This window comes from Aythya ferina (genome assembly GCF_964211825.1).
Source record: "Aythya ferina genome assembly, chromosome: 23".
In the NCBI taxonomy this organism is placed as follows: Eukaryota; Metazoa; Chordata; class Aves; order Anseriformes; family Anatidae; genus Aythya; species Aythya ferina.
Genome location: NC_140321.1, coordinates 2,331,556 through 2,359,474, shown reverse-complemented (window position 1 = coordinate 2,359,474; position 27,919 = coordinate 2,331,556). Strand labels below are relative to the sequence as shown.

The window sequence follows — 27,919 nt, the reverse complement described above, 5'->3', positions numbered from 1 at the left end:
GAAAATACAGCAGCAGCCCAAAACAGAGAGAAATAAAGAAAAGCTTGGGGTGGGACAGGATTGTCCTGGGCTAATTAGCTACAGGAGGCAGGACGTGAGATCTGGGTGGGGGACACACAGGCCTGCAGGGGGGAGGAGGGGACAGTGCCAAGGGCAGAGAAATCAGCACCGAGCTGTGGGGAACTGGGGCACGGGGTGCTGTAAGCACCAGGGAAGGAAGAGCTTCTCCCAGCTCTCCCTCCTGTGGAAGGGATCAGACTGAGCTCCGGTTTAAAGTTTGTATTAAATGTTTATAAGGGTCAAAAAAACATGTACAAAAAAGGTAAAATCCACACTTGCTGCTTCTCCTGGAGAGGCTGGTAGAAACACCCCCTCCTCCCCATACCTCTACCTTCCTCAGCTGCCCAAAGACAGGATTTGCTCAGAGGAAAACAAAAACAAAAAAAAACATCCTGACAGCAACCTGGAGGGGGGCAGCGTTATCAGAAGCACAGCCAGAAGCTGACCCCAGCACAAATACTTGACGCATGCTTACACTCAGCCCCTACTGAGGTTAACACTATATTCCAACTGCTCTGTTGCAGCACAAGGATAACGTGTGTGCCTGGAGAGAGCAAATCCAAAGGGAAAATCTTGCTGGAGGCCACAATGGCTGAACTCTAATAATACAAAAAGCATCAGTGCCTTGGGCTGATCCCTGTATGGAACAGGCCCTAAGCACACAGTCCACAAATGCCCTAGAAAACTTCTACAGTTGTGAAAGAGCAACCTGAGGGGCAGCTGCCCGCTTGCCTCAAGCATCCAGGAGCCAGGGCTGGGCAAGTGGGGATAGGGAAGGACAGGCAGATGCTGGCCAGGACTCATGTCAGCCCTCACAAGGCAGCAGCTGATGCAGCACGTTCACATGGGGTAGTTGAGAACAACATCTTGCTTGGCCAGCTCCAGCAACATGGGGTCATCGAAGAACTTGCTGATGCTCACATCCTCGCTCAAGCCCTGCAGAGCAACCACAAACCTGGGTTATTCCTCTGGATGCCTGCACCCGTGCAACCATCTTGGCAGAGATCCCATCAAAAGGCCCTGGCGTCCCACAGTAAGAGCATTTTTCAGGCTCGACAGGAGTATTTGCAAGGCGCCAGGTGCTACTCAGCAGATAACACCTAACAAACACACCTCCCCTCTCAGGAAGCTGCCAACAGGCGGTTCCTGTTGCTGAGCATATACACACAGCAGCTCACTGCCCGCCCCGGCTGGAACTTGATTCTCTCTGCTCCCTCTGCAGTCCCACTCACTAAACCAGCACAGAGAAAAGAGCTGCTCCTTTTTCTGCGGGACTAATAGGCTAATTCAGGCCAACACAGAACACTGGGGAGGGAACAGGGCTCAGTGGATGCTGTGCAACCCCGCTTTGGCTGGGGCTGGTGTCAGGTCAGTGCGCTCATGGGGCCATCACAGGCACCAACAGGCAGCACAGGGCGTGGAGTGAGGGAAGTCCCAAGGCACAAAGGACATCGGTCCTTTCTGGGAACACAGAGGGGATGTGGCATGTCCAACACTGCAACAGCTCAGCTGCTGCTACAGATGGACAGAGGGATGCTCCAGGGATCACGCCCAGCCATACCTTCCTGCGCCTGGTCTTAATCATGAACTCTCTGGCCAGATGTGGGGCTGGCTGTGGCTCCAGGGGTCGGATGACGATGCTCTTGTCCAAGGGGTCACCAGGCACAATCTGAAACAGGACCAGGGCACGAGAGCAATGCTGGAGGCTGGTTTTATCTCCAGGAGAGCCTGAACTATAAGAGGAAACACCCCTGGGTCCCACAGACACCTCCAGCTTTGGTGTTACAAAGCCCCAACATGGCATCTGTTCTCCTGGCACAGAAAACTGTCACATCACCACCTGCGATCGTTCCTGCGAGGAGCCACTAATATGGTGTTGCTAATCCAAGCCAAGAACACATCCCACCTTCTCCGCCTGCCGTCGTACTCTAAGACCTCTAAAAACCTGCTAACCAGAATAACCCACATGGGTCCCCATCAGTGCTCCCCCCTCAAGAAACCAGGCACATTTACCTCATCAGAGCTAAGCCTCTGGCTTTTACATCCTGACATTCAAACCAGCCTTGGGGCTCAGAACGCTGCTGCTCCCACCTGGATGCACCACACGTAGCTGTGTGTCTCACAGGCTCAGTGTGGTAGCTCCCACAAAACTCGGTTTGCCCCAGATAGGGAAGAGGCCACACCACAGTATTCTGTCCCAAACCTTGTCTTCTGTAGGGTTAGAAAGCCTTCTCTGAAAGGTGAAACTGAACTGTGGCAATCTGTCTTAGGGCAGACAGACAAGTTCAAGCCCTGCTCCCCCAGCTGCAGAGAGCTGCGTGCACCCAAAGAGCTCCCTCCTGCTGGCTGAGGATGCCCTGTCCCCAGGCACTAACGGACCTTTATGCTCAGCACGCAGCAACATTCTGCACTGCCCAGCTAGGGCAAATAGATGTAACCTGGAACAAAGATGCTGGCTTCTGGCAGACACTTAACAGCTGGTGTACAAAGTCTCTACCAGCTCCCTAATGCCTGCATTTGAGATCGTCTGAGAATAATCTCCAGAGAAGTTCACCTACCCAGTGTACGCTGTGGCACTAAGCTCTGCTGAGAGCACCTTGCACAACCTGGTGCCTGGTCCTACCACGCTGCTCTTCCCCATCTCACCAGCGCATGGACTCACCTGCCAGTGGTGGAAGACCGACAGCGAGAATGCTTGTCCCTGCGTGTGGGTCCTCAGGTCTGTCTCGAACCCAAAGGAATCAATGGCTGGGATGAAGGCTTTGATGGTGTAGAGAGGGGAACCTGGGATCGGAGCATCCTGTGTCACGTGGCCTCTGCCCAAAAGTCAAAAGATCAGTCTTCCTGTATGTCCCCTGCTATTTGTGATCCTGGCCATCCCCATCCCACAGTATGGGGCTGGGATCAGCCAAGGAAAAACGTTCAGCTATTGCTTTGTATAGATTTCACCCTCTCCTCTCACTTTAAAACTAGCATGTGCCAGGACTGTAAATGTCTCCAGCAACCCAGATCCCAGACAAGCAGTTTTTTTGATGGTAACTGGTCAGAGCAGCTCACCTCCGCCGGGCCAGCACCGTGTACACCGCAGAAACACAGTCAGCAGGGGCCTGCACCTCCACGAAGTAGTAGGGCTCCATCAGGCGAGGGGTGGCCTGTGGGGAGAAAAGGGCACCACGCCTGAGCCTACAGCAGCACCAACATGATGTGGCTCATGTGAGTCAGAGGCTGGCACACTCTGGTCAAACACAGCGCCTGACTGGGGATGAAAGGGTTCCTCCTGTCCCAGGGGTGCCCAAACAAACCCCAAACAGACACTGAATGGAACTGTTCTCTTTCTGTTCGTGACTGGTGTGCTTCCCTCTCCCCCACGGCCACCCTCCCCTACATGTCTAACACTAGGGAAATGGGAGGCAGAGCAGATGCAACCAGGTTTCCAGCCAGACTTCAACATGAACAGTTGTAAAACCTGCCTGCCAGCCTGAAAGGGCACAGGAAGCATTAATGGATGGATGAGTCAGTTTAAACCGATATCCTTGGGGCACATACTGCAGCACGTGTGCACCCTGCAGTCCTTGGAGCCTCCACCCTGCCAGACCCCATGGGAGCAAGCACAGCACGAAGCTCGGTCTTTGTCACACACCGCGTAGTCCTCACCATCAGGAAAGCAGAATACACCACTCTCCGTGCCGTTGGGATGATCTGTCCTCCGCCTCTGTGCAAGGGCTCCTGAGCAATCACTGCATCCAGAATCTTAAACTTCACATTACGGATCACTGAGGAAGGGAAAAAATGACAGCAAGTGACTCGAGGGGGGATGTTCTTTGCCATACCAGCACCAGCCATGCATCCCCAGAGACACAAACCCCACAGCTCCCAGTATAGAGCTAGAGCCACCAGAGAAAGTTCTCCCAAGTTTAATTTCAGCAGGGAAAGCATGACCACGTCCTAACCCTGCACACTGCAAGAGAAGCAGTTCAGCAGCTAATCTTGCAGGGTGCTCAGCTGTCTGCACCAGAACTGTATGAGGGCAGAGTCAAGTTGCCTGCTAGCAGCCCCTGGTTTGCAAATAGGCACCAAGTGTCAGTGCCCAGGTGGAAGCTACAGCAGGGAGAAAGGGGGAGGTTCTGTTATCTCCCTCACTCGTTCCCAGAGCTGTCCCCAGCTGTGGCGTGTGAATGGAACGGCCACTGAGGGACTGCAAAATCACTGGAGTGCTTACAGATGGCAGAATTTATTGATCTTGTTAGCTCCACTTCTACCCAGGTTCTACTTACATTCATCACAGAGAGGCCCTTCCCTGGTCCCCCACTGAAATCCCTGCACGATGCTGTCCTTCACAGAGCCCAGCAGTGCCTTGTCCACCTACAGACAGACAGACAGACGGAATGACTGCTTAAGAGACCAAATGTGCATCGTGAGGCAGTAACAGACAGACCCCAGTGTTTAAAAGTCAGTTGTTAGAGAAGCAGCCATATCCCCCTATACTCTCTCTCATAGTTCAGGAACATCACCACTTTCAGAGTTTGGCATCTATAGTTATAAATTAAGAGCTCACGTTTTGGTAATCCCAAAAGACAGGCTGTTTAGTTGCCAGTTTTGAGGATGTTGGCCCAAATAGCAGAGCTTGAAAAGTAAAAAGGAAGTTTAGTAGCCTATGGTATGACTACGGTAGAAGTCCAACAGATCTGAGATGATATGGCAAACCATCAAGTACTCCAACAGCCTTAGGACCTTGCTGCAGGTCCTAGAAGAAACCGTCACCTCTGGACACCAAAGGACAAATGTTTCACTGAAATACAACCCCGGTGCCTGTGTTTCTCACCTCTGAGGGTAGCGTATCATCTACGAGGATGTTTGGGCCAGTAGCATCTGGCCCAAAGGCCCAGATGGAACGGGCAGCCAGCAAATCCCAGTCATATTTGGTCTGGAAGAATTCACCCAGTTTCTTTCTGATAGAAGAACAGAAGGCAGTTCAGGAAACAGGTCTCTGCATTGCACTCACAACATATTTATAAACCTGTTCTCTTTGCGCATAAAATGGTCTTTTTTTTTTTTTTTAACCTGAATGCAAAATGTTTGCTGGGGCAGGGATGCTTGTGGACTAGCAGTAACAATATTGGACACAGGACCCCTGCTGAGGGGCTGTCTGATATTGTAGATCCCAGCATTCCCCATCTCCCCAATTATCCCCTTCTAGAAGGATTCTTGCTCTCCCCAAATTGGTCATACCTGTTCCACGTTATCTGGACCACTTCATTTTCAATGTCCTCCGCAAGTCCCTTCTCCAGAGGCTCAGCAATCATCGTGATCTTGTTCCTGAGAAGAGAGACAGTTGCAATTAGTCCACGGAATGATGGAAATGGCAGTAACTGGCAGGACCTAAGGGACTGCACAATGCCTTGAACGCAGCCAGGGAGAGGAAGCCATCCGTGTCTTTCAGTGTTACTGTCTCGCTTGTAAAGACAGCTCACACTCTCAACAACTGCTCTCTGAAGCCTGCTCCTCTCCAGCAGCAGATTGCTAAAGGACAGGACTGCTCCATCCCCCCGCCAGATGTCCAGCGCTTGTAAAGGCTGTGGAAGGAAGCACAGCCAAGCCCAAGCAGGCCAATAGCGCAAGCAATACGCCTCTAGCAGCCAGAATAAGCTGTGTCAGAGAAGTATCAGACACAAGGGATGTTGCCTTGGAGAACCCCACTCAAATGGGTGCTCTTGCTCCCAGAACAAGTCATTCCACATGTACAGCACTTCAAAGACTATCCTAAGACTAGAACCTTTCTGTTCCCAAAAACAAGGTTGCCAACCACGGAGAGTCTACATCAAAACAAAGGAGGGCAAGAAGAACCAGAAAACGCAGTGGAACAAAGGAAAACTATCTTCAGCATGACATCATCATTGCCATGAAAACTCATTTGGTCATTCAGCCCTACGTTCCCCACCAGACCTCCCTCTAACGTGTACTTCTCATAACACACTGCTGCAGGAAGAAGACAAGACCAAACTGTAAGGCTCCAATGCACCACCATAAAGGAACAGATTCATTTCAAGATTAAGAACAGATAAGAAGACAAAACTTTTGCTTGTGAAGTTTGAGGCGTTGCTGAAGGCAGCACTGGACTCTTTGGCACCTGCTCTAGGATCCCAGTACACCCCTTAGTCTTGGAAACAACACAAAACTGCTGAGAGGGTGTGAAGTTCAGTTAAAGGAAAGGAGGATTATTTTATTCCCTCCGTTATGAGGAAATTATTATGAAAAAAAAAGCACAGAAACATCCCTGGGACTCAGGGTGTTACTGAGAGGTTCAGCAGGCTGCCAGCTCAAGCACGTGCCACTTGTCTGGCCAACAGGAGCTGAGAACAGACCCCTCGGAGGGGGGTGAAGCCCAATCTCCAACAAACCCCTCCATCTGCCTGTCCCCAGTGACCAGCTCACCAGGGGTGCCAAGGGCTCTTACTTCTTATTGGGTGTCTCAGCAAAGCACTTCAGGGAGGACGTTTCCACCACTGTCTCGCAGAACGTCACAACTGGATCAGCGACCTGGAATAACAGCAACAGGTTTGTGGAGGTGTTTGTTTTACTCAGTTTTCCAGTATGTTTTATGTTTTTAAAGGGCTGTTCAAAACCTTTGAACACCTCCAAGAAAAAAAATAAATCTGGCAGTACTTTAATCAGCATTTTATATGAAATGCTGAGGCTTGTACAGGAAGTGTTAGCAATTCCTTCCAAACAATAAATATTTTCATCTAATTCCAGGTAGAAAAAAACCACTCTATTTATTTATTTGATGTTAGCTAGGCAGTGGCTGAGGTGCAGGAAAGGGCTGGAACACAGTCACACACCCCTCCGCACACCAATTTTCAGGCTCTCAGTCACAGCCTGTGTCATACCAGTGTAAGTTATTTCTGCACCCTAAGAACCCTTTTTATTTTAAAGAAAGCTGACAAAAATCGGAGAGCTGACGAGTGGAGAAAGGGACCCTGACTGCAGCACAACAGATCTTGGCACTGATGACAGAGTCTCAACTCCTGGCAATGAAGGGACCCTTACCCCCATCCTGGTCCTCTTATCACAGGACTGTGAATATGCCAAACCTCACCGCCTCCTGTACAAGTGGGTTCCACAGGACTGGCTGCCTACACATGGCAGAGCCAAGGTAGGAACAAGCTCCTGAGTACCAACCAGAGAAGCCTCTCTACAACTTGCAAGCCACAAGGAAACTTACTGCAATAAACCTCACCAAAACCCTTCAACCCACACTGGGGAAGAATCAGAGGAAGACAATCACCTTGTACATTTTGCAAGGTTTATCTTCCTGTCCTTCCGAGTTTGGGGAACAAAATCCCTCCCTAGCTGGGAAGGCACCTGTCTCATTTCCTCACCTTGATATCAATCTCCGAATACATCTTCCGTAGATCATGCATCACACAATCCAGATAGAGCTCCCCTGTCCCCAGGATCACATGTTCCCCTGACTCTTCCACCTGAAAAATATGAAAAGGATTCAACTTACAGCATTATTGCTCACAGGCGCTTGCTTTCCAGTCCTATATAAGCCTGAGGATTTATCAGCTGTAAATAATTCAGCTGGGATCAGAGCACCCAAGAAAAGTTCCCACAGGCACGATCCCTAACAATGCAAGTAGACGGAGTGGCTTAACATTGCGTGGAAGGAGCAAAACCCAAATGCACCCCAGTCCCAGCAACAGCACTACCAGTAACCATCATAACTGCCAGGCCATGGCCACACTTGTGGCAAACTGATCTCCAGCCTTTTCTAGCAGAAAGTGCTAATGTGCTCTGCAGAAAGCTGCCTCCTGGGCACAGCGAGGTGTGAGCTTTTCTGCCAAATTTACAGTTTTCTGCTATTTCCACATGATTTACGAGATAGACTCCAACCACATGAAAAATTCAGAGCAAACAAAACCAACCCACAGTAAAAATAATTTTTAAGATCAGCCTACAAGGCATCCCGTAACATAAGCTAAAAACAGACAGCACACATACACCCAAAATACCTTAGTTGTAAGCGAGGGGTAACTCTTGTTGACTTTGCGAAGACCATCTAACATTTTGGGGAGCTCAGAGGGGTTGACTGGCTCTACAGCTATTTTGATGACAGACGTGGTGTTGAATTTCAAAGGACGAAAGATCTGAGCCTGAAACCAGATGAGGACAAAGAGCTGAACCTCTACATCATTAGATGGCCATGGAGTTTGACACAGCATTTGAGTTATTCTCCTTTCATGAGATGCTCTCATGCCCTGGCCTTTGGCAGGCCAAATTTATTTAACGTCACTACTGGAGCTTTTAAGATGCACTCCAGCCCCCTGACTCCCTGTAAAGCCAAGAAACAGCAGCCACACACAGTACCTCCTCATTGCCTCGAGGCTCCGTGACGGTTGCAGTCTTCACTATGGGCTGGTCCACTCCTTCTATCAGCACCCAGTTGCCAGCAGGAACCCGGTTTACCTCAATGTGATACCTAAAAGGCAGGGGAGCATGACAGCAGCATAGAATGGTCTGAGTTGGAAGGGACCTTTAAAGGTCATCTTTCTTGTTCATCTACAAGACAAGGACCTTCCACTAGATCAGGCTGCTCAAGGTCCATCCAACCTGTCTTTGAACAGCTCCAGGGAAGGAGCATCCACAGTCCCTGGGCAACCTGTTCTAGGGCCTTACCACCCTCATAGTGAAGAATTTCTTCCTCACATCTAACCTAAATCTACCCTTCCATCACGGCAGTGCTCACTGCTGTCAGCCTCGGGCCCCTTGCAGCAATGACTCCAGGTGACCTCTCTCAAAAACAAACATTGCCAAGAGTTTTCCATACCTTGCCACCGAGATCCAGAGGCGTCCAACAGTGCAGATCTGTGAATCCTCCTCATCTTCCAGGGTATAGTTTTCTCCTAGGACCTTCACAGGCTGGCCAGCATGGATGGTACCACTGAGCACTCTGCCAAAGGCGTGGAACTGAACGCCATCATCTGTGCTGTACATTTTTGTTGTGTGACACATCAGCGGACCCTTCCCAGGGAAGAGAAAGAAGACCCTTTCAAAATACAGTCAGGAAATTGACACATGCATGGTAGAACTTATAGATACAAATCCAATCAGGGGATGGAGCTTAGAAATACTTCTTTCAACTTGCCACTTTCAACTTAATTCCCTTCCCCTGGAAGCCTTACATCTCTTTGCCTTGGACAGAGACCCCTGGGATGACTGTGGTGTGCTTTTCTGAAGTTCTCCTCCCTCCTCTTGTGAAACAGTGAATAGTGGTTGGGACAAGGCCATGAGTTGGGTGGATTACAGAACAAAAATGTCAGCTGCTGGCCTGCAAACCAGTGCCATCTATCTGCTGGGCAGAGCACCTGAGCCCCCACAGATCACAGCTTTAAGTCCCACGAGGGCACCCCACAACTGAAGACCTGGCAAGAGCCACCACTGTATTATTTTTGGAGGTTAATCCACAGCTCGTTAAAATAAGAGATTAATTTTCTCTCTAGACTCTAGAGAAAAAGTCACAAGTTCCTCACTAAGCTGCTGGGCTGGCCTTTGATGGTTCTTGACCACTCCAAACATAAGCTCAATGCAAACTAGGTTTGAAGAGGAATTTTCTTGCAAGGCTTTGGCAGGAAAGAGGCCGACTAACTAAGGTAAGCTTATTTTATCAGTATAATTCACATCAGTTTTCTCAGAGTTTGAGTGAATCAAACTTCATGGAAAAGGGACAAAAAGACAGCAGAAGGACATGAAATCACCCTGCAGTTCCCACGTGCTCTGAAGTCCTGACCTAGCCTCTGATCTTCTCTGAACACTGTCAAACAATTCTCTCTCTCAAGGGCTGCCCTGGCAGGCAGCTAAAGTTTCTCAGAGTGAAGAAATTTGTTTCACTATCAGATGAGAGGTTTCAAAACGCTGGAAGTCAAATCTGTGCAGATGGCTGTCTAGGAGGCAGCTGCTCTGTTAAGTCAGTGAAAGGAGTGCGTGTTTGCCACACTTTTGGACACTCAGAGCAAAACAGAAGTTTCCTTACGTCAGGGTCGCATTCACTCATGGCTTCCCCTAGATCAGAGTCAACGCCACCAGTGTAGGTATGCTCGATTTTCGTCTTGGCTCCCACCTTTGGGGAGGGAATATGCTGCACGCACATGTCCACAAAGCCTGGAAAAGTAATACTTCATGAGAACAGGATTAAGCAGGGTAGAGGAAAGAAATGTACTCCAATAAACACAAGGCAAATCCTTTCCTAATGCACTGCACCCACGGCAAAGGGGATTTGCCCACTGCCCTTTGGGCAAATGGTTATATTTGAGAAAGCAAAGCTGAGAAGGGATCTGTGCAGGTGGACACTCCATAGCTGCATTACAGCCCTTAAATTCAGCCCATGTGAGACTAAGCTATTGGGAACATTGCAGAGGAGACGACAAACAGCATTTACCTGTGAATTCCCCAAAGAACTTCTTGCAGACAAGCCGCAGGAGCGGCCGAATGTTCAGTTTCAATTCCTCTTTGGTCAGGTGGATGCCGAGTTCATCCAGAGTCCTAGGCAGGGTCGTGTCCACATCCCCCACCACCTGCAAGACAACGAGCAGCGCTGTTAGCTTCGCTGCAGGTGTCCAAGTCACAAACTCCCAGGGGCACCCTCACACACCAGCCCGTCACCCTCAGTGCTCTTGAGCTGCTCTGCTTTAGAGCTCACGTGAGAACTGCCTGGCCGGCTCGTATTATCACTTGGCTGATACCAGAGCACATTTCAAAGAACATAAGCTGTTCTACTCACTGTACAAACACAAGGTTATATTTGCAAGAAACAACTGCAAGGGTATGCCCATCATTTCTGTATGCTCAAAGCCAGGAACACAAGATCACACTGCATTAATGGGACCAGAGTCCCACAGGCACCAGACACACCACCACCTAGTGCTCAGTCCTTGAACACTCGTGTCTGGAACTGCAGGAAGAACAAATCACCACATACCTGAGCCAAGATCTTGTACAGGGGCTCAAGAATGAACTCCACAAAACTGCGCTGGGAGCTACTAGTTGGGGCCTTTTTAGTGAACTTCCGTCTGTTGGGAGACAAAAGGAGGGCAATGAAGAGCACTCTGCAGGCACCTACTGCCGACATGCACACAGCCCCTGCTCCTCTCAGGTTATCTTCTCCCTCCCAATCTCCCCAGGAAGCAGTCATGGATACAGGAGTTGTGCCTGCTCCCAAGGAAGACCAGAAGAGGCTTTCTGCTCCCACTCATGATTACCACACGGATTCACACCAAGCAGGAGGCCTGACAACCCTTCCCACCTACTACTCCATCACAGGACCATAGGACAACTCAAGCTGTGGGGGACCTCAGGTGGTCACCTAAAACACATTTTACAGAGGAAGGAGACAAAAAAAAAAATAAAACAGCAATAAGGTAATAGACATTTAAACAGCTTCCTTACGTCTTTGGATTGAAGTAGATGTCACCCCAAAGTCGCTTTGCGAACTCTTGGTAATTGATATCTCCTAAAGGAAAAAGCAAATGACAAGAGACTTTTAAATAACACTGTATTTCTCTCATTTTGCAAATCTTTGGTTTTTGCCTTTTACAACAACCCTAAGGATTCAATGCAATGCTGGTGAACAAACACTTGGTACCAATTCTGAGTAAGTGACTGAACACTGATCTGGGGAGATTAGACAGATAAATGGGCAGAAAACAGTCTAACAAGGACCATACCAGCAGCCCAGGTACACCGTGGGCTCACTCATTTGCTTCCCAGGAGCATTTCAGTTGTCTTGATTATACACAAAGTTAGAGCTGAGAAGAGCTGGCCTGACAGACTCTGCGCTGCAGGAACCCAGTTACATCTGCTTCATTTTCCAAACGTTAACAGTGCAACCTGACTATGTAGTGCCAAGGTGCTGGGATGGCTCACACCCCATCTGCCCCACAGGCTTATCACAAGCATTTTCTGCCTTGCTGAACATCTCCAGGTTCTTTTCTCTCTTTCAGCTGATGCGTTAAGTGCATAGCCAAATACCCAAGCGCGGAAGGAATAGCGAAGTGCTTGGCTGTCATGGTGGATTTACAAATAATAAGACAGCGGTGATAATTTACAGCAGTTTCCAAACAAGCTTTTGCTGTGGGCAGATGTGCAAGCATAAGAAATTTCATGGTGGCTGCGGTTTTGACAGTTAAACTACTATAACTCATGTTATTTGAAGTGTGGTGGCTGTACATAAAATCCCTGGTGGCCACAATCAAACGTTACTGACTTCAGGTACCATTCAGCTCATGTCTTCCCCACATGGATGACATCTCCTACCGACTGTGCCTGCATGCTTTATTAGTCCCCAAAAGAAGGGGTATCATCCTAGCAGGCACTGAGTTAATTCTGTGATGCCCAGGGAGCTCATTTATTTCTCCAAACTCATGAAGATGCATGATAGCCCTGGCGCATCAGTCTCTGACCTCTACAACTTCTTCCTCCCTTGGGCCAACTTCTCTGCAAGAGCTAGGCCAGCTGCTCTACAACATCCTTGTCCCCTGCTCACTGCTCCTACAGATCACCCTAAATTCCCAATGTGAGACTTCAAAATCTTGGCTCTATAGCTGGCAAATGCAAGCAAAAGGCCCACTTTACAAGTGGCAGATTGCCTTGAGTGGGCACCTGGGGAACAGAAAATTAAATCAAAGGCTGAAAAAAGGCAGTTTCTTAAAAAAGACCAAAGGGCAAGAGTGCAAAACCTTGTGGGCCAAGCTTGCGCCTGGCTGCAGCTGAGTCTCAGACTCTGGAGACTTCAGGGGAAAGGCAGGCAGAGCTTAACTGCTTCATTTCTGAGCTCTTCTGATAAGCAGGCAGAGTGCAAAGCATACATTTGCCTTCAACTGCCAAAGCAGGAGTTGCTTTTTCTGCTTAAGAGTACATATAAAACACTGACTTCTGACTCCAGAAATATTTGTCAGGAGAAACCATTTGCGTAAAAATAAGTTAGAATTATATTTTTGGAAAGACTGCAATAATGTTATCTGGGGCTCAGATCTGCAGTACTTTTCCATTTCTGAAGTTCAAGAGTGCATATATTGGCTATACATATCTACATGCGGTGAAAGCTGAAGCAGAAAACCTCAACAAAAAAAAGGCTAGGAAATGAGATGTTAAAGCATACAAGGTTTCTGGATAATCCTCACCATATGTGTCTGCATAAATCTTTGCAAAAGATCCCAGTGTGAAGCAGATGCTGTACTGTGAACTGGAGAAACACACGTTCCCCAGAAGGGGAGACAGAACAAGGTTCTCATCGGTGGAATACATGCTGAGAGGAGACAGTTTTTAGAGACAAGAAAAAAAACATCAGTGTTATGAACTAAGAAAGACACTTAAGTCTATTTCCCACATCAAATAGCAGTATGTGATAGGTAAGGATTTTACGTTGCCAAACAGTGGCTTAAAACCAGCTGCAACATGCTCACCTGTTGGAATTTCAGGATCAGTATCATATTATGACTATGAACTTCAAAACATTTGCATACAAAGAAATATTTAAAGACCTAGAACTAAAAAATTATCAGCACAAGTGCTCTGTATTGTTTATCAGGTAGAGTTTTTCTTCCCCTAAAAAGCCAGCAAAGTCAGTCAACCAAGGGAAAAGATAATACAAGGCAAATAACAAGGACAGAATTGAACCGAAACAATTTTAATGAGTTCACAGGCATGTTAAACAGGATGAATTATCCTGCTACGAGCTGCATCGTGCCAGTAGCGACTCAACAGAAGCATGCAAGTGAGCTCATGTGCAAATTCACTTTGGGGTTATCCAAGCTACAGTGCCAACACAAACTGAATACTGTTAAGAAAGCCACCTGAGTGGCAAAAGAACCCACAGAAACGAAGTCTTGCAATTGTCAAGGTTAGAGAAGATGACCCTCCCTTCTCTGAGGAGGGTCTTGCAAGGAGATTTGACCACAGCAATATTATAGCCTCTGTTTAGGGGTTGGGACAGCAAATTCGCTTTATTTTTGTAAATAACTTTTAGGAGCTTTGAGACATTTCAGCCTACTGTTTGGGATACTGCCTGGACTTCTTAGGGTATTTGAGACATTTGGGAACACGGAAGTTTCCCCCCTCTTGCCCTACATCCACTTTCCATACTTTGTAATAGGGAAAAAAGTGCTGATCCTATGAAGCCTATCAGAAGCCATACAACAGGAGCCAATCCTGCCTAATCTGAGATGAACTTCCACTGCTTCTTCTTGTCCCATTTTCTATGATTTAACATATTACGAGACAAGCTCGTGAGACTTTTCACACACACAGGGCTCCCAAAGAAAAGCATCTGCAGTGAAACAGGGACAGCAAGCGCTAGTAACACACCATCCCAAGCACATACCTTATCAGACCGTTAACTTCATCTACAATATGCCGGAGTTTGTAATAGGCATCTGTAGGGGGCAATTTCAGCTCCAGGATCAGGCGGTCTATTTTGTTGATGCACACAGTCACTGCTAGTCTTTCCTGCACCGCGTGCTTGATCAGCCTCTCTGTGTTCAGCATCACCTGCAGGGAACAATGAGCACAAACACCCTAGCAAAAGCCCTCCACAAAATGCTATCTAGGGCATGACAGGCAGTGACCCTTACAGGCAGGGTTGCAGCCTGTAGAAAAGCCTAAGCTCAGCCATCAGCGATGAGCTGATCTTCCTGAGATTTAGAAGTAGGTGCTAACCCAACCAAATTCTTTGAATCCTGCCCCTTGGACATCTCTGATATAAATAACCTGTTCACTTTTAGATATTATGGAGATAGAGATGCAAACAACTTAGGGAATCAGCCTACAGGTCACATGTGTCATGCCCAACTTGGCAACAGAAGCTGGAGGCTTGACTCCCTGATTTGGCTGAAAAACATTTCCTTCTCAAACTGTCCTTCAGAAACCCTTCAGTACCGAAAGCAGAACCCATTCCGGGCCTTCACGATAAAGCAAGATCCAGGACTCCACTGTAAGAGTCTGAAATGAACCTCTGGCAGAACTTGACACTCACCCCCTCAGCTGCATCAATGAAAAGCACAACACCATCTGAGATACGAAGGCCTGCTGTCACCTCATCGGAAAAATTCACATGACCTTCAGAAAAAAAAAAGAAACAAACAGAGGTGAGAATGAGAGTAAGCTCAACCCTGATCCCAGCATCAGAGAGGCTGGAAAGCCACCCCTCAGCTCTGTGGCTTGCTCTGGTCACCAGTATCCAGTGAGGCAGAACAAAGAGTGCTTCCTCCTTGGACAGTGACTCAGGAGTGGCTGCAGAGCTCTGCATAGGGATTTGCTTCAGTTTTAATGTCATTTTTTGAGACTAACCACAACGACTAGTTGAACAAGTTCTTTTCCTCACATTTGTTATTGTGTTTCTCACAACCCTGTGCAAGTACCTCAAGAAAAGGAGGGAGATTGCTCTCCACCAGAGAACAGAGGCTCTTCTCTCCCATCTTCCTGTGTTTTAACTTCTCTTAGCTTTAGCTGTAATTCAACAGATGTGTCCCAGGACCCTCCTAAAATTTTGCCTCAGCTTCCTGCAGCACATTGATCTGTGATTACATCCCCCCACAGGAACCTGTCAGAGGACTGAGAGAACTCCTTGAAAGAACAGTGGGCAACAGCATTTGAGAAAGCCACTGTGCACACCGGTACCTAGAAAATGCAATTCTACACGTGCTTCCCATATAAGAGAGTCAAACATTTTCAGCCCCATTAACCTTCACTGTGCCCACTAATCAGAAACACAAGCCTAGCTACGAGCCAGCAGTTCAGTCATTATGGCTGGAAGTGATTTCTGAAGAAAGAACTCAGTGAAAGACTTGGGTCCCAGGACTGGACTGAAATCATCTACAAAAACAAAACAAAGCACAGGGTTCCGTCTTAAAAAGCTTCCCAGGGTTTCATTGCACTTAAGTGCCATTTCCAGGTGGATCAGTGAAGTTTCAGGGTATAGATTCTCACCTTGTTTTTCTGAGAGCCAATGCTACACAGACCCACCACAATCCAACATAACAGTTCTTTGAAGGCTCTCATTAACCACTGCGCTGTATGTGTTTTTGCTGTTCTGCTCCTACCCATGGCACTGCCCAGAGGACCAAGGAGTTTCATTAATGAGAGAAACCTTGAGTCACATGGTCATGTATCTGCCTCACACATCAAGCTGCCTTCAGCTAAGTGCATCCCAAAACAGGATTTTCAGGATTATACAATCACCTGGAGTGTCGATGATGTTGAAGAGAAAAGACTTTCCTTTGGTGTCTGGCAGAACAATAGTCACTGGTGTGCTCTTGATCCCTACTCCCCTCTGAAAGACAGGAAAACAGGATTATCAATTAAAAGAAAAAGAAAAATCACCATGTAAAAGATGAACAAGGATAAATTAATCAAAAGGACTGAAAGAAGTAAACATCCACCCAGCACAATCTCTTCATACAGGGAGGGAGCAGCAACCTCAGATCACTGCACTGCCCAGCCCAGACCCCCACCCACACCAGCTCAGACTGGTGAGCTACCACTCCTGGGCCACACAGGCTGTGCAGACTCCAGCTAAGGAGTTATAATATGCAATGCCAGAGACAGAAGATCCATATTTTTCTGTGCTTTCACCCTTCTTCTGCTATCAAGTTATACCTCAAAGCACAAGATTTAATCATACAGAGTATAGAGCACAGCAGTAAGGTGAAGAGAAAGCAATGCTTCAAAGGATTGTTCTGGCCATGACAATATCTAGCGAGCAGGACTAAATAAAATTCCTATCCATGCCACACCACATGGAATCAGAGCACCCAGCTAAGATTTCCCATCAAAAGAAACCTAGGAGAAATGTGTATTTTGACTTCAGTTTTAATCCTTATCCACCACTGCTGCAAACCCTTTCCACCTCTCTCCCTCAAAGAAAATGGTTGTAGTTGCCTACAACCAGGTATGTTGGGATAACTCCAGCGCAGATCTTCAGCTTTACACAGGTAGATAAATAAAATCACACACGGAGATGAGGGTTGCAGGAATTGGAAGAAAGTTGGACCAGGGACCTTACTAAGGCAAAGTAAGGCACTGATAAAGAAAATAATCTAAATGTAGAGGGCATATAAAGATGATAAAAGAAAGAGGAAGAAACTGTCTACAGCAATTAACTGTGAGTAAAGCATAAGACAACTGCAAAAAATCACTGCCTGTTCTGCAAGGCTCACTTACCTCTTGCTCTGTGAACAATATATCGGTGTAGCAAAGCTGCAAATACAAAACAAAAGTCAGAATATCACATTTTTGTATCAAAAACTACGTTTGAAACAGGATGTGATAACTCTCTATACATGGTTAGCATGGCAAAAATAGAGCCAGAATTAGGACTGTACTCTGGTTTTCCAGCCCTGTGTTCTGATCACAAAACCACATTTTCCCCACATATGATCCAAAGGCAGGAACATGCTGAAAGCTCACTTACATCCTGGTCGTAGCGCTTCCGGATTTCTGGGTGCGTCTGTTCTATCAGGCAGTCAACAAAACAAGTCTGAAAAATATCAGATTGTAAGAAAAAAGAGGTGACCATGTTCAAACAGACGAATACAAATGAGCCCATCACTCCTATGCGGTACAGAGAAAGGCGAGTACAGAACTATTTCCACATGGCTGAAATAAAAGCCACAAATAACTGCAGAGCAACAGGATCAGCCAGAGAATGAGAATGCTGCCACAGAAATCAGGGGGTCAAAAGAGCAACAGCAAAAGCAAGCAAGAGAGATCGTTAGTACCACCCAACAAACTTTGGATATTCACACTACCTTGCCATGGTGAAGGTGCCCACACAGAGTCACATTTCGAATTAGCTCCGAGTTGTCCATCAGATCTGCCAGGAAACTGGGGAAATGAAACACAAAAGACTGTTGGAGGCTTCTGCTGCGTCTAAGAAAAGTAGGTGCCATTTCAGCTATGCTTTCTATCCGAGGTCCCTCCAAATCTTCTCCAAACTTTCATTCTGCCAATGCCCTGCGGAGGAAGAATCCCACTTTCCAGATGGGGAGGACAAGAGAGTTGGAATGCTAGACAGATGGCAGTGGGTGGGAGGAGACAGAGCTGGTAAAACTGCCAGTGATGAAATATTACTGAATATCTTCCTTCTCTTCTAGTCAGTATTAGAGCAAAAGTCACATCCATGTACGCGGATGATGAAATACTTCCGCTCAAATAGTGGCAGGTAGTCAACTAAATCACAGGGGTGGATAACAAGCACCCCACACATTTTTAAAAGATGGCCACAGGGCTCCACAGACGATTAATTCTGATTTTCAGGTCTTAGAACAGTGACAACCCCAGGGACTCAAGGAAACAGTAATGGAATTTAAATGTTTTTAGAATCAGCAACTGAGCTAGGGAATGATGGACTGGTCACTTCTGCATACATCCTGCCCAAAATATAATTGAGATCCTAAATTAGCAGCTACTCTAAAAAATAACGGGAAGCTATAAAACAAGTATCAATTATTATGGGTTTGTAGATATTAAGTCCTGTCAAATAATCTCCTTTTTAAAACTCCTTTAATTTTCTCTGATGCGGCAGACTTCTTAGCATACAAGATTTTGATTAAGAGCTAAAAAAAATACAAAAATCAATAACAATACAGATTAAAAGCTTGCTTATTGGTCTTAAAACAAGGCTAAATGTGAAATCAATACCAAGCTCGCAGGTTTCTGGTTAAGTCCCACAGGGACTTACTCTTGGCCCCATCGTCACCATTTATATCAACGAACAGAAGAAGAAGAATTCATTACTGAAGGAACACGCAGAGGACACAGGACTCAGAAAAGCAGCAGATAATGAAGAGTACAGGCCATCGACCAAGTGCAAAATCGTCTGCTTAGAAAAATAAGACCAAGCACACTGTTTGCTTTACATCTGGCTATTCTGAAAATCTCCCTGGTCAATGAACACAGCCATACCAATAACAAAGGGGACAGCCCGTTTCAGAAAGGTCCTGGGCATCTGCATATGAACTCCAGGGAAATTTTGCTGCCAAAAGATAACAGGATCCTTGGAGGTATAAAGGACCGCACATGTTGGTGTCTGCTCAGCATACCGGGAACTGATACTAAGCCTGCATCTGGATTTGGTATCAACACTTGAAGACAGCTGTTGAGGACTGGAAACGGCTCTGAGTACCCACGAAGCAGTGCATGGGTTGAAACACCAGCCTAGCAAAACACTTGCGCAACTCTGCCCATCCTCAAACAGAAAACAGCACACAGAAACACCACAAACATGAGGATACAGAACCCCTCCACCCATCAGCAGAACGCAGTGCCTAGGCATCAATAATAAGATCGTGTATTTTCATAGACAAGGTAAACAAGTGTTTTTATTCTTTACCAAAATCTCAGCTTTTAAATTTGTTTGGATTTTTTTCTCTCCCCTCCCACCCCAAAGATTTTCTCCTGGTGTACCAGGGGCTGCTTTGTGGGGTACAACCAGCAGACACCATCAAGCACAGCAGTGCAGCTTGGCTGAGCAGCCTGCACTGACCCACACACAGCTTGGCAGTGGCTTTTGTGCAACCAGCAGCAGACAAATTCTCCCTAGAAACTCCTCCAGGAGAGACAGGAATGAATTTGAGACAGCTGTAGGCCTGCATGCACTGGGATGAAATCAAAACGTCCCTTTTGGCTGTAGGAGGACGAGGCGTGCCCCATGCTGACTGAATAAATACTTCTTGAGCCAGTCAGGAAAACTTGTGTTCAGCAAATCTAAACACAAAGGTTTCCAACCGCCAAGCTTTCTATCAGCTGCTGAGATGAGAAAAGATTTACATTCTAGCGTCAGATAACTGCACTATGCTGCCTGCTGGGGAGGCAAATTAACTGTAAAATGTTTAGCCTTGGACTTTCTTCCTCTTCTTTTCGGTTCAAATTCTGGTAAACAGCTGCACTCCATTACATTGCTGGTGTTAGTAAGAAACAAACCCACTGCCCCTTGTAAGCTTCCTCCTCCATACAGTACACAGCCTTTCGACTCCCTACCTTTGCCTGTAAACAACAAAAAGCGAGGAAATCGCAGCACAGATGGCTTTATCCAAAGTACATGCTTAAAACTCTACATGTTACTTACTCCATCTCATAGACAGTGACCGGTAACGTCTGTTCCATCAAGGAGAACTTTTTGGTTTTCACAGGTTTAATAATAGGCTCTGAAAACAAGAGAAAGAACAATGCAGTGCTGTTATCAGTGACCTGAACCCAGCACTCTCAGAAACAGTCATGCTGAAGAGGGATATTTGCAGATAGAAACACATTTTTAAAGCTGACAGATTCTTTTATTTTTTTTATGAGGATCAAACAAGATGTCTTAAACACATTTTCATTTCTCTTTAAATATCTTTGCAGCATCTGTCAATATCTGTCTTTCAAAAGACAGTTTGCTTAGCTTTTGCAATAATCCAGAGTGCTAAAATGTGGGCATCGCTAGACAAACAGAAGAGTTTGACCTGGGGCAGACAGGAAATTCAGAAGGAACATTAAAACTGATTGGGAGAATCAGAGGGAATGTTATTTTCCCTTTTCCAAGGATCCATGACAAGTTCTCCTCACCCCATACCCACCTCACTGCTTTGTCACCACTTACCAGTGAGAGGCTGCGTGTCTTCCTCTTGCACTATCGTCTCTACTTCAGGCCCATAGACCTCCTCGGCAGTGGGATAGTATTTCTTATCCTCGTGAAGCACCACCTCCATCCCAGGGTGGTCTTCATCGTGGTCCCCCATATCATCATCGTCGTCATCATCCTCAAGCTGCAAGCAATGTTCACATTTAGCCACTGCCGGCACCGAAGCACTCTATAAACCTTAACTGCCCCAGAAAGCGCTTGGCATCATATATCCAGAGAGCCATAAACCCACAGGCAGCCAGGAAATCACCAGATGTGGTGGCCCCGGCACGTCACAACCAGCTTTGGAGAAATCTGCAGAAATGCCCTCGGGAAGCAGCACACATCCCCCCACCGTGTGCCTGCTGCTGACGGCCCCACTTCAAACAGATGGCACAGGCAGCAGCTCTGCCCTTCATTCACAGACATGACAGAGCCACACGGGCACACATAACACAACCCCCACACACACAAACCCCGCTTTTAGGGTTCTAACACAAGAAGGGGCACCCGCTGTCCTTCCTTGCCTTCCCTGGTGTCACACAGCACAGCACAGCCCCTGCTGTCCTCACTGCTGCCCACATCCCTCACTGCTACATCTGTGGAGCTTTACAGTGTTTGCCACCAGGGAGCTGAGCTACTCGCAACAGTGCAGCGGCATTGGCACATAGTGGGGTCAGATAAAGACCTTACATAAAGCACACGGATCCTTTGAACACACAAAAAAAAAACAAATGTGACTCGAACTACCAAAGCTCCCAGTTCTGGCAGCGAATCATGCCAAAGCAGCGTTTCCTTCTCCTTATCACGGTACCAGCAAGACATCTTTTACGGGACCTTTCCAAAACCAACCTCACTGTGATCCTCAGGAGCAAATCCAGAGCCAGCCCCGTGGCTGCAGCAAGCCGCGGGCAGCACAGCGCGGTGCGGGCCGGGCTCACCGGGCGCTCAGCACCCGCTGCCTGCGGCTCCCCCCGGCACCAGCACGGGCAGCGAGGGGCAGGGCCAGGCCTCGGCACCCCCCCCGCCTCGTCCAGGTCCCCGCTCACCTCGTCCAGGTCCTTGGCCTCCCTGCCCAGCTCGTCGTCCTCATCGTCCGAGTCCAGCTCCGGCCCGATGTAGTTCCCGAACTCGTCGTACAGGTCGGTGTCCATGCTGGGGGCGAAGGGACGGGCTCAGAGAGGGGACACGGAGCCCCGGGACCACGGCCTGGGACCCCCGGGGGCCCTGCCCGGCCCTGTCCCGGCACCCCCAGCACCCAGTGCCCCCGGTGCTCCCAGCCCTGTCCCGGTACCCCGGTACTCCCGGCCCTATGCCCTCAGTACCCCCGGTACCCCGCTGCCCACCGGTACCCCCAGCCCTATACCCCCAGTGCCCCCCTCCCGGCCCCCCTCGTCCCCCCGGTGCCCCCGTCCCGCTCCCCCCGGTACCCTCCGTCTCTCCCCGCCGCGCCGCCCAGGCCGTTGGCGCCGCCGCCAGCCCCACAGAAGGCCCCGGGGCTGCCCCCGCCGCCTGCAAACACCGGCCCAGGCCCAGCCCGGTACCGGGAGGGTCCCGCGGGCAGCGCGGGGCGAGGAGGGGCCGGAGGGACCGGGGGGAACCGGGGGGGAACGGGGGAAACCGGGGGGGCCGGGCCCGGTTGTGTCAGGCGCGGCCCGGGCAGCCCCGCCGGGGCCTGGCGCCACGCGGCCGGGCGCTATGGCAACGGGAGAGAGCTCGGCCCGGGCGGCGGGGCTGTCGCGATAGGAGCGAGGAGGGTGGGGTGTGCAGCCCGGCGTGGATGTCATGATAGGATTGAGGGTGCCGGGGTGCAGTGCCTGGCAAAGTTGTCGCGATAGGAGTGAGGGGGGTGGGGTGGCAGGGTGCAGAGACCGATGAGGCTGTCGCGATAGGAGTGAGGGTGCTGGGGAGCGCAGCCCGGTGGGGCTGTCGCGACAGGAGTGAGGGTACCGGGCTGCGTGGCCCAGCAAGGCTGCCGAGACAGGAGTGAGGGAGGCAGGGGGGAGGGGCGGTGGGGTGCAGTGCCCACCGAGGGTGTCGCGACAGGAGTGGGGGTGCTGGGGTGCGCAGCTTGGCAGGATTATCACGACAGGAGGGAGGGAGGGGGGCCGTGCGTGCACCCCTGCAGGGCTGTCGCAACAGGAGTGGGGTCCCCCTTGCTGTCTGTGCATGGTCTCATGGGGCTGTCGCGATAGGAGTGGGGTCTCTGGGGCCGGCCACGTGCCTGGTAGGGCTCTATTGCGATAGTAACAGGGATCCGTGTTGCCATCGAGGTGCTCAGCCAGGCTGCGGCAACAGGAGGCACTGCCCCCACAGCTGGCCAGTCGTGCCTGTCACGATAGGAGCTCCCTGCCCCCTCTGGGTGCCCACAGCCCCGTGCCGGCAGCCGCAGGGCGATGGAGGCAGACGGAGCCCTCGACCTGGGCGCCCTGCACCGGGAGCTGCGGGCGGCGCTGGCGGCCGACGAGAAGCACGCGAGGGAGGACGAGGCCAAGTTCCGCGCCGTGCGCCAGCGGGTCGGCTCCTACGAGGAGTTCAGGTCCGGCCAAGGGCCATCCCCAGAACACCTTGAGGGAGGATTCAAATTGTTCCATACCCCGTGGAGATTCGTTAGTGCCATCAGCTGTGGTCCCTGGCCTTGGCACCGAGGGGGTCGTGTCATGTCTCAGCACCACGAAGGCTCTGCTTGGTGCCGGGTGCTCCGGACACGGCGCTGACACAGCCCCCAGGGGGTGGTGGTGAATTTTTAGACCTCTTGTAGCACAGATGTAAACTCACCACAGGCTGCTGGGGTCACCCAGCTGCTTCTGAGCTCACGCCTTGTTCCAAAAGGCTCCAAAAGGCTCCAAAAGGCACCCTTCGCTCCCAAGCTCCCTGTGTGCGCTTTATGCCCTGGGTGGCTCTGAGCATGGCCTGACGGTGCAGTAAACCTGGCTTCAGGGTTCCCAGGGGGCTTGAAAACTCTGTGGCCCCCGTGACACAAAGCGCCGATCTGACAGAACTGGTCTTGTTTAAGGGTGGCTGAAAAAATTGGCAGCTTAACTCCTGCCTGCTAAGATCTCATCCTAGAAGTCTCTTGCCAACTTGCTGTCACCAGCGTTGTGCTGAGTCCGAGGCACTGGTCTGTGGAAAACCAGCTACCCAAAGGCGTTGGGTTTACCCCACTGCGATGCTTTCCCTGGTGCAGCGCAGCCCCTGGCAGCCCGTCCTGACCTCCCGTCCTCCCCTCCCACTCCTCCAGCCCCAGTCGGTGGTGGTGGTGTGGAAGGACAAGGCGGTGCACCCAGCTCGGCGCGTTCTTGCTCCCAGACCCGTCATCTGAGGCAGTTTGGGAACAGATTTATGATCTGGGGATGTCCCCATCCCTTGACATATGCAGAAAGATCTGCAGACAGATCCAGGGCTCTGACCAGGCTTATCCAGGAGTGGAGCAAATTGCATTCATGGCCTCATCCTGCTGGAATTTGGTCACACTGTCGGATCTGTGAAAGGGAGAAAGTTTAAAATGGCATTTATGGCATTTTTTCCTGTTACTTTCTCCCCAGTCCCTGTAAAAGGATTCCCTGCTGCAGTTTTGTCAGTGTAGCTGCTAGAGCACAATCAAAGATCACACTCCTGCTCAGTACAGAAAATCTGCAATGCAACCGTAGCGTTAGCAGCTAGGAGCCATCCGAGGGAGGCGGCAGAGCAGCTCCTCGCTGTGGGTGCAGCATCTTCACCAGTGAAGGCTGCTGGTGTAGCAGCAGGGACCTGGACTCCTTCAAAGATCTCCCGCTGGTCGCTGGGAGGGCTGTGGGCTCAGATGTTCATCCCATGGGGTGAGAAGAACGAAGTGAGCCACTGAGTCCTGGCTGCTGTAGGTAGTCGTAGGCATCAGTGTAATAAGGCGCTTCAAATGAATCCACAAACATGTACCCGTCCAGCGTTCTGCAAGCTACAAAACAATCCTTAGGGCCTGTAGGATTGTAGGGCCTGTCCTGTGGGGGGCCCAACACCACAAAAGCTTCACTGTACCATAAGAAAAGAGCAGGAGAAGAGTGTCCTGCCAGTTCCTTGAGCCCTGGCTCTGACAGGAGCTGCTGGGTTGAACTGGCAGCGCCCTGCCCGTGTCGGGCAGGAACCACGGTGCTGAGCAGCAGTGCAGCCTACAGGGCAATTCCTGCCTCGTTGGGCCTGATGGCTGGGTTAATATGGAGTGTGTGAGGAGGATGTGCCTGCCAAGTGTCCCACGTGCTGTCTTTTCTTTTCTTCTGATCCCTCCCTGATGCCCCATGATCTGAAGTGAACGCCGGTCTCGTTTGCTGTGTATGGCGCAAGCTCGGGAATGGTCTGCCTGGCAGGAGGCACTGCGGAGGAGTGCAGCCTCCAAGTTTTTGGTCTTCTGTCCCCCTTCCTGTTGCCTGCAGGGACATCGTGCTGGCATCACACCTGAAGCCTCTAGAGAAAAAGGACAAAATGGGGAACAAGAGAAACGTGCTGTGGAACCCTTGTGCAGGCCACACTAAGGGCCAGCAAGCCGGTGACGTGGAGATACCCCAGGTAAGGGAGATGCTTTCTGGGACTTTGTCCACATCTAAAAATTACTCCAAAATAATTTGAGTGTTATTTTAAAGCACAAGAATTATTCAGAATGATTTCTACATGTGAACAAGCCCTCAAAATCCCCAGGTACACTGAGTTAGATAACCGCAGGGCTCAGTCTTGGCCCCTCCTTTGTGGCTGGTAAGGGCTTGCACCAGCTGCTTCAAGGAAAAGCTGCTTCAACCCTGTGGGAATGTTGGACCAGCTGCACAGCGTCGGGCCAGAGCTCCCGATACCCTGCCTCTGCCGGTGGCCAGTAACAGATTCTTGGGGAAGAGTGCCCTCCCTTGACCGTTCTCCTCCAGCTGGCTGCAGTTTAGAGCCCGGGAGCCAGGCTGTGCATCTGGATCATCATGCTTAATAGATGCAGATAACGCATCTTCTGTGAATGTAGCCAATTCTTTTTCACCCCACGGTTTAATTATGCATGATACAGAAAAGTGCTATTTCGTTTTAAACCTGCTGCCTGATGAGTTCATTGGGTGCTCCCCTTAGTTCTTCGGTTGTGGAAAACGGTGACAAAACCTTTTATATCCAGGCCATTTGTGATTTGACTGACGTCTTTCCTGCCCCCTTCAGCGGACTTTTCCCAAGCTGGAGAGTCCTGGTTAGTTGAATGTCTTCTGCTATGGAAGGCATTTTACACTTCCATTGCCTTTGTTTCCCTTCTCCTCCCTGGTGCTGTGTTATCTCCTATGGATAAGAGGGGCCCAACTGCAGTCAGCATCCAAGGCTCAGACACCCACTGGATTTATAGAGATATAAAACAATCGTTCTGTTTTATTCTCAGTTGCTTTCCTATTAGCTCCCAATATTGGCTTTGCCATTTTGACTGCTGCTGAGAATGAGCTGATGTTTGCAAAAGAGTATCTGTGGTGACTCCCGCTAGCCCAGTGACACGATGACAGTGAGACTCACCTGCTTGATGGGAGCTACAGTGGAGTCTGTCACTGGACGTTTCCCTAGCCAGAGATGTTTTGCGTGGATGTTTCTCACAAGCATTGCATGAATTTTTTGACAGTGAATTTCATTTGCCTGTTTATTATGCCATCCTTTTGCAGCTCTTCTAGGCAGCTTTGTATTTGCTTGGAGTGAGCAGAGATCTCCCCAGAGCAAACTCTGTTCCTAATCCCATTAGTGCTTGGGCTCAGATCTCCAGGGCTTCTGCATTTTGTGTTTAGACACAGCCTGATGTTGCTGTGCCTTGTTCTCACTATCTGTATAAAAGCCTAAACATTTTAATCCTTCTTCAGTCTGTGCATCAGTTAAGTCAGCAGTGATGAGTTCAGCAGTTCAATTACATATTGTATAAAACAGGATTTCTTTTTATCTGAGATGCCACATTGAGCTTGGCTCTCTCTTCTAGTCTGAGGCTTGTATGAATGCAGTATGTTACAAGGCAGTATGTTAGAGTCATCAGTGTATTTTATGGGTTTTATGCCCCTTATCTTTTATCTGCTCACCTGTTTGATTTGCCTGATGGTGCTCAAGATGGAGACAGGTTTTTTGCTGAACTACTGCAGTTCCAGGAGAGTGTTTAGTGTGTTTGGTTTTGGTTAGGGATTGGATTACCCCACTGATGGTCTGTGTTCATCTACACTGTGCTTCAGGTCTCACCTATTCTTCCTTTATTTTCCTCTTAATTTTTCTGGTTTCTTCTGGGCTTGATGAACCTGATATTTCTTCATCTTTCTGCATGTTTTGCTACCTCACAAGCTTTACGCAGCCCTTTGTGCTATCAAAGCCTGTATTAAAAGCATCTGTCAGACACACCCACAGACTGATGAGGGGGGAATAAAAATCTTCATGTGGGAACAAAACAGAAAGAACTTGACATTTATTTTTTTTCCTTCAGGAGCTGGATCAACTGCCTGGAACCTCTGCCGAATTTTACCGAGATTGGCGCAGATGCTTAAAAAGTGGAAAAGAAAAATACCAGCTTTTGCTTAAGCTCGAAGGGAAGGCCTTGGGCAGAATCTTTCAGGCTGACTTGGGTTTTGGCCTCCTGGGTGAATTCCTTGCTGTGCTGGCAGAGAACATCTGTCATGAAGACAGAGATGCTGTCCTTCAGATCTTACAGAGCCTTTCTGGCACCAAGCGCTTTGGGTTAAACGTGGATCTTCTGAGTGAGTCGGAGAAGGAGAGCACCAGGGATTTGTTTAGGAAGCTGCAGAGCATGAGCAGGGATTATTGGACCCCTGGCCACTTTAGTGGCCCAGCCAGCTGCAAAGCAGAGAGGGAATCCCACCTCACAGACACCAGCTTACAAAAGGAAGCTGAGGAAAGGATGATGGAGCTGATGAAATGTTACCAAGTCAGCTGAAGGAGCAGAAGCACCAGGGTCATGCAGAAGGAGAGTGGAAAAGAGGCTTACAGCTTGGCATTAGCATCAGATACTGTGTGAGACAGTTAAGGATAATTCAGATACTTCTGGAGTGTTGCTGTACATTTCCCTGTACCTGGGAGCCACCCAGAGCAATAGTTCTGCCAAATAAAAGTTAGTTACAGAGAGGACTCTGTGTACGTTGTGATCTCTGGGGCAGTGTTCTCACAGGACAATTCTGTGAGAATCTCTTAGATGGGGAGAACAAACGAGAGAAAGAAAAATTAGGCAGGCATTTATGA

General features: G+C 49.1%; 2 protein-coding genes across 7 annotated transcripts; one reads left to right on the top strand and one right to left on the bottom strand.

Annotated features, from left to right (window-relative positions):
* Window positions 1-269: 269 nt before the first annotated feature.
* Window positions 270-22,274, bottom strand: EFTUD2 (elongation factor Tu GTP binding domain containing 2). The gene is made up of 28 exons (XM_084496800.1): window positions 22,144-22,274; window positions 21,763-21,868; window positions 20,693-20,858; window positions 20,180-20,258; window positions 17,862-17,937; window positions 17,525-17,590; window positions 17,275-17,310; window positions 16,294-16,384; window positions 15,089-15,171; window positions 14,438-14,604; window positions 13,239-13,363; window positions 11,506-11,569; window positions 11,039-11,129; window positions 10,499-10,634; window positions 10,094-10,221; window positions 8,891-9,084; window positions 8,431-8,542; window positions 8,076-8,216; window positions 7,440-7,541; window positions 6,515-6,597; window positions 5,290-5,376; window positions 4,883-5,009; window positions 4,335-4,422; window positions 3,715-3,833; window positions 3,118-3,212; window positions 2,723-2,876; window positions 1,622-1,729; window positions 270-996 (listed from the first exon to the last, which is right to left on the bottom strand). Exons 2-28 carry the CDS (start codon window positions 21,865-21,867, stop codon window positions 901-903), a joined length of 2,919 nt encoding a protein of 972 aa, XP_084352926.1. The 5' UTR covers window position 21,868; window positions 22,144-22,274; the 3' UTR covers window positions 270-900.
* Window positions 22,230-27,808, top strand: DNAAF19 (dynein axonemal assembly factor 19). 6 transcript variants are annotated; one of them, XM_084496804.1, is made up of 4 exons: window positions 22,230-22,253; window positions 22,987-23,252; window positions 25,120-25,252; window positions 27,150-27,808. In XM_084496804.1, the coding sequence occupies exons 2-4, from the start codon at window positions 23,110-23,112 to the stop codon at window positions 27,615-27,617; spliced, it is 744 nt and encodes a 247-aa protein (XP_084352930.1). In that variant the 5' UTR covers window positions 22,230-22,253; window positions 22,987-23,109; the 3' UTR covers window positions 27,618-27,808. The 6 variants fall into 6 exon arrangements, with proteins under 6 accessions (XP_084352930.1, XP_084352928.1, XP_084352927.1 ...); XM_084496802.1 differs by lacking the exon at window positions 22,230-22,253 and adding an exon at window positions 22,396-22,461; XM_084496801.1 differs by lacking the exon at window positions 22,230-22,253 and adding an exon at window positions 22,398-22,470.
* The last annotated feature ends 111 nt before the right edge of the window (window positions 27,809-27,919 follow it).